The sequence below is a fragment of the Cyprinodon variegatus genome, unplaced genomic scaffold, assembly GCF_000732505.1.
Source record: "Cyprinodon variegatus isolate N-32 unplaced genomic scaffold, C_variegatus-1.0 Scaffold954, whole genome shotgun sequence".
Classification (NCBI taxonomy): Eukaryota; Metazoa; Chordata; class Actinopteri; order Cyprinodontiformes; family Cyprinodontidae; genus Cyprinodon; species Cyprinodon variegatus.
Window position 1 is genome coordinate 190,910 of NW_015151407.1, and position 9,886 is coordinate 200,795.

Below are 9,886 nucleotides of genomic sequence, written 5' to 3' on the forward strand. Positions count from 1 at the left end.
ATCCACTATATAAGTGTTATTTGAATGTATCTTATTTGTGAAGTGAATTTGTGTGAGTGAAGCCGCCTTTCTAGAAACGTTACTGCCTTTATGTTTTTACCATTAAAAGTTGTCAGGGCAATATTTAAAAGTGAGAACATTCATTGACTGGACTCGTTGCACATTGTGTATGCAATATGTCAGAGAACCACACAGGAATATACTGAGCTCCTAAGAGAGACCTGTTCTTTCAAAAATGCTTGTCGATAAAGTTGCATGCTTGATTTCATGCAGCGTTGGCCATTGTAGTTATTATAAAATCTGATTTCAGCTATTTAGATGGGTGAGCAAATACTTTTAGCACGTATTAAATCTGTGGTCGTAGCATGACAAAATGTTAAAATATTTGTAGCTTATAAATAGCTTTGCAAGGCACTGCAAATGACATATTTTGTCTTCCAAGATAAATTAGGTTATGCTGTTCAGAATATGTTTATAGAAAAAACTGCCCTTGAAACAGCTTTAAGTTAAACATTTTACTTTGTGTCATATTTACCATGTATGCTCGATAAATATAGAACTGGCTACATTTCACCCAATTGCCTGAGAATGTAAACTTGGAAAAACTTTCAGGGATGATAAATAAAATTTGGTCCGTTTTCTCGGAGTGCCCCCTATTGGCCACCATAACAACAACAACACTACAAAGCCAAGAGAAGAGAGTAAGAAAACCATTTATCAGTAGACACAGAGGACAGCAGAACTCGGGTTCAATCTGCACACCTTTTACTCCAGACAATTAGAAATACCACTGAGCTAATTAGCATCAAGAGAAAACTCTAGCTCAGCAGCTTCTACTTATTAAACCCTAATCAGACGAGAGCCAAGATCTGTTCGGCATAACAACAAAAGGACCATGGCAACCCTACAGCCGTACAGTGATACAAAGGGGTCATGGTATTTCTCCCCCTGCCTTGGAGACACTCGTGCTGAAACGTGCAATTTTGGTCTGAGCAAATGAGAAAGTCTCGAACAAAGGCAGGATTAGTCTGGGAAGTGGCAGTGTGGTACAGAGGAACAAAAAGGGCAGAGAGGTTGACAGATAGAGCATAATCAGCCTGGTGACTGCTTGGCCGCACCCTGGGGAACACAGAGAGCTCTGGAGGACACAGCACTTCCAAAAAGGAAATCTTAAAGGGATGACACATATGGCTCTGAGAGAGAGAGACTAAAATAAGGTACATTCAGGGAGAGGATTTGGTGGAAGCGACTTAATGGGAGAACAGAGATTACAAATAAAAAGATGGAAAACTAAAAAATGAAGAACTTCAAATAACAGAAAGCGTGGTAAAGAATGCAAGGCTGCAGAACCGCAATGTCACATTTGTATCAGTTTACAGAGATCGATGGACCAACCCGATCCCACCGCCAACCTTATCACCCTGCCACCTGGCTTGCTATTGGACCACAGAGCATAAGCTGATGTTCCCATTATCTGTTTTTATAGACTCCTGCGTATGTGGTTACCGAAACAGGAATCATAACAGGACATAAATAGGACACAGTTTTACATTACTAATGCAACTGTGTCAGGGTATTGGGGCCTGGATGGAACAAAATGTCTCACAAACCAGTCATTACCCTGATTAGAACCACAGCTTAAAGTCATAGGGAAGTCATATTTCAATTTCAAATCATTCTAACTTAAACATGTATATAAATGTACGTTTTATAAAACCATGTTGTCCCAAAAGTTAGAAAATGTCTATTTAAAAAAAAATCCTATCTTATAATCTGTGTTGGGTTTTTTTCGTTATTTTATGCCGGCCAGTTAGTTATACGTCAGGTTGTACACCTAAATACGTCCAATCATATATCAACAGTCATCTGTTAATCAAATTCTTTCAGTCATAGCATCTTGATTCATATGTTGCAGCTAATATGCGCAACGGTTGAAATAAGAAATATTTACTTTACCATTGAATTACATCCCAGTGTTAACAGGGATGGACATCTGTGTCTTCAGCAGGTATAGAGCTAACAGAACTGGCAGTGTTGCGAAGCAAGGGCTCAAACATGTACCCCTGTAAGCCTTCTACACCAAACCAAGCTTCTGCCGCCCTGGTGACCTCTTCCACAACAACTTTCTCCCCGCTTTCCTCCTCTAAATAAAAAATGTATGACGGAGGAGACTCATACAAGACCTCCGACACAAAACTTTCCTCCTCTTGCATGTTTCAGTCCATAGCGTTCCTTGACAGTGTCTGTTCTAAGTCACAAATTTAGTGCTACTTGGTCCCAATGTAATTTGCCATTGAGAACCTACTAGCACTAAGTTGCTAACTGGTTAGCAAGATGCTTCCGAGAAACCGGGGACAATCAAACTTGCTTGCGAACCTTTGGCCGCAACAATCCCTCCCTCTTGATAATCAACCAATCACATTCATTTTATTAAATTAATGAAAAGTCGGGCACCACTCGAGAGAGTTCGGAACTGCAACGGTTGGAACAGCCGCTTCCCTACGACTTTAAAGAATTTCATGGAAATAATCCAAAGGAGGTTTATGTTTCAATAAAATGAGGCTCAATTAAGGGACAACTTTACCAAAGTTGAACAGTTGGCAGACTTCTTTTTTGTCTAATCACATTTAATAGGTTAAACATGAAACTGCCTAAAAGTTAATACAGCTCTAAAAAAAAAAAAAAAAAAAGAGGATGAAACAGATGAATGTTCAGTCTTATTGATATGTATATGATATTTGTCATCTGTCAAACATGTCCATGAATTTACATTGTATACTGTATTTTAATGATGCGGACCCCAGGAAGAGTAGCTGGGTGTAAAGCACAGCTAATGGGGATCCTAATAATAAATAAACAAATAAACAAATGTAATATTAAGGCTTTTTCTAATCAAAACCTTTTTGCATTTTTTGTAGGTCTTGGTTCATAATTAGATTTTTTTGTGTTTGTTTTTCGCAAGTGTTGTTTAATGTAACAGTTGAAATACTATAAGATAAAACACAGGGGAACTGCCACACGGTGGTGTAAAAAAAAAAAAAAATTATGATTAGCTCTTCCAACTACCTTTTTTACTTTTATTCCAAATCATGTTTTATTATTTGCCACATTTTGTTTCTATTGTTACTTCTATGCAGACAAAATAAATATACATTAAGATAAATTGCAGAGGAACTACACCCTGCAGCCACAATAACACCAGACTAATCTTATGTGTAGGAAAAAAAAAAAAAAAATCTAATATGAAGCCTTGGAAGACACCAGCTGTTTAATGGCAATTGATCCTTTTCTTACCACACTTCCCTCTAGAAGCCATGAGCCATATCAGGGAGATTTAGGATGGTATGGACCCTTCTACCTCCACCACAAAGTGTTTGTATAATTTCATAGTTCATATTTAGTTTCAGATTTAGTTTGTAATTCCATTTAGATGTGTATTTTCTAAGGGTTGCACACTTTGGTTAATATTTCTGAAAGGTTGTTTTCTTTGAGGTTCTGCAAATGCAGATCAGCTGGAGGTGGAAGTTAGGAACAAACCACTTTCCCAAAGAACTGAGGGGGGAATTTAGTTTAAGTTGACCTTAGTTATTTTGTCACCTTAATATTCACTTATTATTTGTGTTAATTTAAAGAGTTGTATTACATGTTTAATATGTTTTAGTTTTATATCTATATTTTATTTCTTCTTGGTTAAATTGTGCCTCCCACATGTGGAAAGTTTAGGTTATTCCATCCCTTTTTAAAGAGCCTCTGTTCTTTATCAGTAGGTCAGTTTTTTATTTGAATTGATGATTGTTTAGTTGTCCTCAGCTGATGGGTTAATATTTATTATTTAAACTATTTTGTATTACCTTTTGAGCCTTTGTTACTTATTTTTGACATAATTAAATCAAAGTTTTTTTCAATTTTGAAACACCTTTTGTCCTTATTTAAGCTTGGTCCCTCACAGATGGGTTGAACACCAAGTGAAATAGTCATTGCATGTAATAATTAGGACTGAAACAATTAATCAGTTTAATCGATTATTGAAATAATCCTCAACTAATTCAGTAATTGAATTATTATTAAATGGAGTATAAAGACTATAAAACACGCCTTTAGCTGATAGACCAACCTGCTTAGAGATGTATTCATGTCAAAATTGTAAAAAATATATAAACATTTTGCATTAAAGATAGAAAAAACTTTTTCTGTCAATATGCTCTATCCAGAACTCCTCAAGTGGAAATACTCTGGTTTCACCTGGTTTAATTTAGTAAAAAAAAAACCTTCTGTAGGAAACCTTTGGCTTTCTGATTATTAATCGATTCTTCAAAAAAAAAAAAAATCAACAGATTAATCGTTTTGCTAAATAATAATTAGTTGCAGCCCTAGTAATAACCAGGCTGATTAACGTAAATCTTAATTTTAAATAAAAAGCTACCACAACAGATAATTCAGACAGATTAATATTTCATTTTAATATGACAATGGAAATTGCAAAGATGCCCTCAGCCTGACCTCTAGGGGAAAGAGTTGGTATTGCTACAACCTACTGTTCTTTAAAACTTTGACCAACCTGGAGATCATTCTTACTTTGTTGATGACAAAAGTTCTACAGACCTAAAAAGTCATACAAAGAGGCAGATCTCCACCAAGCAGCAAATGTTGCCCCAAATTGTGACCTATAGCTAAAACTCACACATGATCTGAATAATTACCCGATTTAAATAAATTGCTCTTTGGCATGAGGCCGCATAAAAATTTAAATAAAATCTGTCCATAACTTTTAACAGACAAAGGTACAAATTTTCCTAAGAATATAACCACTTGGTAAGAGGTAATAATGTAAAAAAAAATAAATCATGAATAAAATTATAAAAGATAAATGCATTCCTTTGTGATCTGTTTTTGTAAAGAAATCTGCACATTTTAAAAGGTACCTTGAAATCACTTTTGGGGAGCAGTTTGGACTGCGACCCATGCACTCCAGTGCAGCAGAGTAGGAGCCGATGTTTGGCTTCAGACCAGCTTCTTCCAACAGTATGAAGATGCGGCCGATCTGATTCAACAGGCCCTGAAGAAAAAAAAAATAGCCAGTACTGTTTGAGGTGATATTAAAGCTAAAGAAAACTACAACACAAGCCTTTATATAATATCCAAAGGCCAAGCATGCAGTGCAAAGAATACACAACTTACACTGTTTTAGAAAGATGTCATTCTGAAATTAACTTGCTTTGACAACTTAATCTCTCAAGATTTCCCAGCTGCATAGTTTAAGTATAATTCTTATTTTGTCTGTTAGACCGACAGAAATGAATGCATCATTTCAAAGTGGAATAAAAACAATACAAGAATTTCTAAATATTCTACAATAAAAAAAAGTGTAGCATCTGAGTGCATCAAGCCCCCTTTACTCTGGTACCCCTCCTAATATTTTTCCACTTTAGGGGCTCTCTGAAGGCCTAGGGTGCTTAACGAATAATTTTTAACATAAAAATGTAAAACTCTGACAATTTCTCTAAAATGAGGTCACTGAACTTAAAAGATGGAGCAAAATTTAACGTTAAGAAATGGAAAAAAATTGCACAATGGCAGACATACGACAGAGTATTAGGGCCAGGATAGAGAATGTTTTTCCTTCTATTTTGAAAATAAAGTAGTAACGAGAATGGTCATAAAATTATGAGAATAAAATCATAACATTGTGAGAATAAAGTCGTAAAATTGCGAGAATAAAGTCTTAAAATTCCGAGAATAAAGTTGTAAAATTCCGAGAATAAAGTTGTGAAATTACGAGAATAAAGGTGTAATATTAACAAAATAAAGTCCTAAAACTATGTGAAACAAGTTTTATTTCATGACAACTCCTACAAGAAGCACTTTCTTCCCTAAAATGAGGAATGTGGAGCATTATGTGAAGTTATACGTTGGCTCTGATTTGACAAATAAGGAAATCATTTAGCATATCAGCATCAAATTGGGCAGTAGGTCAAAGTGTACTCAGGTTGTTGTTTGATGCTGCTGGTCGGCCATTATATGCAGGTCAGAGCTTGAAGCTTTCTTTCTCAAACGGGTTGTGGTATGATGTCTTTATTCTTGTAATGTTACTATTTTATTCACATAATGTTACGACTTTATTCTCGAAATAGAAGGAAAAAAAAAATTCTCTAGCCTGGCCCTAATTCTCCGTCGTACAGACATGATGTTCCGTAATTAACAAGACACGATTCTAAAAGTTAAATGCGAGATGGATGGGGAAAAATTTAGCTCCATTAATAAGGACTTATATGTCCTTATTTAGGGGGCTTGAGTTTCACCCACAAGCAGGGAAAACAAATGCTGTACATATGTCCAGAGGTACTGGATTGACTTAGATAAGAGCATATTGATGTGTTATAGTCCAATATTACACCTAAACGCACTGCAGAGAATCAGATAAGGACAGGTACGCTATCCCTTCCTCTTGATATGTCTGCTCTACTTTGTATTATCGCCACATAAAACCCCCAGTTAAACTTAAGGAGGTTTGTTGTAACATGCCTACATTTAAAGCAATTAACAGAAGGGGGCACCTACCTTTTTGGCCCAGACTCTCATCATAATGTTGTAAACATCTGTGGTCAGATGTTTACGTCGACTCATAACTCTGTGCTGACTGAGCAGGAAACTCTGCGAGCGTTCAATATCCCCTACAAACACACATGCCTCCAGGTAGGAGCGGATGCTGAGCTGGGTGTCCCCATTTGAGCTGCACGCGCCGCTCTCTTGGAAGCTGTCTGAGCTATTCAAACACGTCCAATGTTGTACTTGCTGGTTGAGTCTTTTTTCAAGCTCCTCAACCTCAGCAAGGTCTTTGTCTTTGTGCTCTGGGACAGTCGTTTTTGAAGCTTCTTTATCAGAGCCCTTATTTTTTGAGTCTTTCCGTTTCTGCTTAAATGTTTTAGGTGTCACAGCTGCTTTTGCTGAGCCGGTCGCAGTGACAGCAGCTACCGAAGGCACTGCGGCACGCATTTCATCTGACAGCTTGGCGCCCCCACTGCTCTTCTTTGCTGCAGAAGATATTGTTTTGTGTGTTGTACCAGTTGGCATTAAGGTGCTTTTGCTACCTTTAGATTTCCCTGGGAGCTTCTCTTTAACGATTTTTTGCTGGACGTCCTGCTGTTTCTTAAGTTTATTTTTCTTCTCCTGAGATAATTTTTCCATCCAGCGACTGGGCTGAGACTTAGAGGCCCCTTTCGTAACCATCTGTCCAGATTTAGAAATGTCCTTTTTGTCCTTAGAGGATCCTTTTGCAGTCCTTCCGGATGAAACACCCCCTTCAAAAGAGGGGGCTTTAACAAATTGCACTTTTGCATGTTGGACATCTAAAACGACGTCGGACTGAAGTTGCTGGATCCTGGCTTCAAGGACTATGTAAAAGAAAAGTGAAAAACAAAAACGAATTAGTCCAAATAAAGTAATGTGTTTACCTTAGAAAACTAGCATGTTGTTTAACTAGTAATGCATTATCTTTTAAAAAAAATAAGTTTGCCTTGCAACATACATGTTGAGGACTTCTATAGAAACTGATTCTCCGACCTATAGTGAGAATTCATAATGATAAATGCGATCTAAGCAAACGTACCATCTAACAACTGAGACTGTTCATGTACACGTTTCTTTACATCCTCTGATTTTGGGATAACGGTTGAAACATTTCTTCTTTGTAGGTACCAAGGTGTTCCTAAAAAAATAAAAACAACAGTCAGGTTCATCTATCAGTAAGACAACCACTAACTCCAATAAAATATAAAAATGTTTCTAAATCTCAAAAACCAAAGAGTTAGTTTTTCACTCTAAATTAGGACAGGTCTAATTTGGAATGCATGTATATGAATGATTATTTTTTCTTGCCCCTGCCCTATTTTCCATTATCAAACAGTCCCTCCAACTCCTCTTGAGCTTTTGATCAATTCATATCAATCTCTAGAAACTGTATGTGCATGGCCAAATATGCCACTACAACCTTGAGTGTAAATGGATTTATTTAGAATATAAAAGTCCACTTGTAACTGCATCAATAATTCATACAATAAAATTGACACAACTATTGTGCAACTGTACAGTTATGGTTAAAGCTTCAGATATTGTCATATTGTAATGCTATTACAGATATTGTAATACTCTTTAAATGAACTCTATGTAGCATAAAGCACAACAAAACTGATAAAAATTCTAAATAAGCTTCATTCCTTTCCAGTGTCTTGATTTACTATTTTGTTTCCAACATTACTACACTCACAAATAATAAAAAAAATCAATTAAAATCACCAACATGAAACTCTTTGCAGCACTTTACCAAACCCCAATTTGGCATTAGCTTGATTTATAATATTTCATACATTCTCCTTCAATTTTTAAACAATAATTCTTGTTTGTCACAACCTCCCAAGTTCTGTTTTGACTACAGATGCAAGCAACATCAGACAGGAAGATCTAATTATTGACTTTAAACCAATTTAATAATTTATGAAGATCAACAGACATCTGCAATAAAAGACTGTCCCATTATGACCAGGACCTCTGTCACATCTATAAACTAGAGAAACGGGAAGAAACTGAAATTTAAAACCAATATTCTGATGCTCAGACTAATCAGAGAAGCTCGCGTTGCTGTAAACATGAGGCAGAAATGGAGGCTCAGCCTGTTTTGCCCAAGGACGAAGAAACAAGAGATCTTAATCATCGGCGTTTTATTTACCAACTAAAGTTACAGCTGGTCGCTAAGTAATGTCCGCCTCGACAGCACTGACTGCAGGTGGTTAATTATGTACATTTTCTAAGAAATAGGTGATTTTATCTCTTTCTGATATGCATCCTGGAAGGAATGTTCAGTCGAGAGTCGGGAATTTAACAAAGATATTGGCTGAAATAATTAAGTTTTAAGTAAAAACCTGAATATAAGAGTGTTTTCAGACACGAAAAGCCTCGACTGTACAGAATGAAGTTTTTCATAGAGGATAAACTGTTACATCCAGAGGCAGCAGAGGTCCCTCCTGCTGCTCACCTGATATCCGTCTGATTGTTCCGCTTCTCACCGACACACAAAGCTGACAGCGCTCCGCTAAACACCTGCGAGCGTCCGCTAAACTGCGCCGACCAAGGCTCCTTCCTAAAGTGGAGCAAACTCTGAGGAGAGACATGTTGACATGTAACAGCCGCGTTACTCCAACAGCACTACGCGGCCATCTTAGAGCAGACCTGGCTAATCAAGAGCAGAGTTAATGTTTTATATCCCAGGTCTAACGAGAAGAGCGCAGATAACATCGAACAGCAATCTGAAGGCCGCTAGTTCCTTTTTAAAGGACCTTAGTTAGTTAGTTAGTTAGTTAGTTAGTTAGTTAGTTAGTTAGTTAGTTAGTTAGTTAGTTAGTTCTTTATAATTGAATTGTTTTACTTTTTATCAGTCCATTTTTATGTGTCTGCGGATGAACAAAGTTGTAGGCCTGCCTAAAACTATTCTCATTTGTATGTGGATAATATGATATAATATAATATAAAATAAAATATAATATAAAATGAAATAAAATATAATATATTATATTATATTGTATTGTATTATATTATATTATAATAACATATTATAACATTATACTAGTGTAATAATATAACATAATATCATATTAAATTTTATAATATTACATAATATTACATTATATTATATGTGGATAGGCTTTTCCAACTGTGAAGCTATTTATAGGATTAATAATGAGAGCAACAATACGATAATAATAAGAGGAACAGGAACAAAACATAGAAGAAAACGCTTAAATACAAAGTCATTAAAATATTAGAAATATTTAACAGTAGCAATAACAATAATAAAGATTATTATTAATTTTACATAAATAGCGGCAAAATATTA

General features: G+C 35.9%; 1 protein-coding gene across 2 annotated transcripts in view; it reads right to left on the reverse strand.

Annotated features, from left to right (window-relative positions):
- polrmt (polymerase (RNA) mitochondrial (DNA directed)) overlaps positions 1 to 9,203 on the reverse strand; it is a 71,031-nt gene extending 61,828 nt beyond the window's left edge. Inside the window, exons 1-4 of one of the 2 annotated variants that reach the window (XM_015398712.1) lie at positions 9,029 to 9,164; positions 7,607 to 7,705; positions 6,559 to 7,391; positions 4,923 to 5,056 (exon numbers count right to left, since the gene is read on the reverse strand). In XM_015398712.1, coding sequence (XP_015254198.1) covers positions 4,923 to 5,056; positions 6,559 to 7,391; positions 7,607 to 7,705; positions 9,029 to 9,164 — 1,202 coding nt within the window. Of the gene's footprint in view, positions 1 to 4,922; positions 5,057 to 6,558; positions 7,392 to 7,606; positions 7,706 to 9,028 lie in introns of both variants that reach the window. The other variant, XM_015398713.1, reaches the window with a different exon arrangement.
- Positions 9,204 to 9,886: the final 683 nt, after the last annotated feature.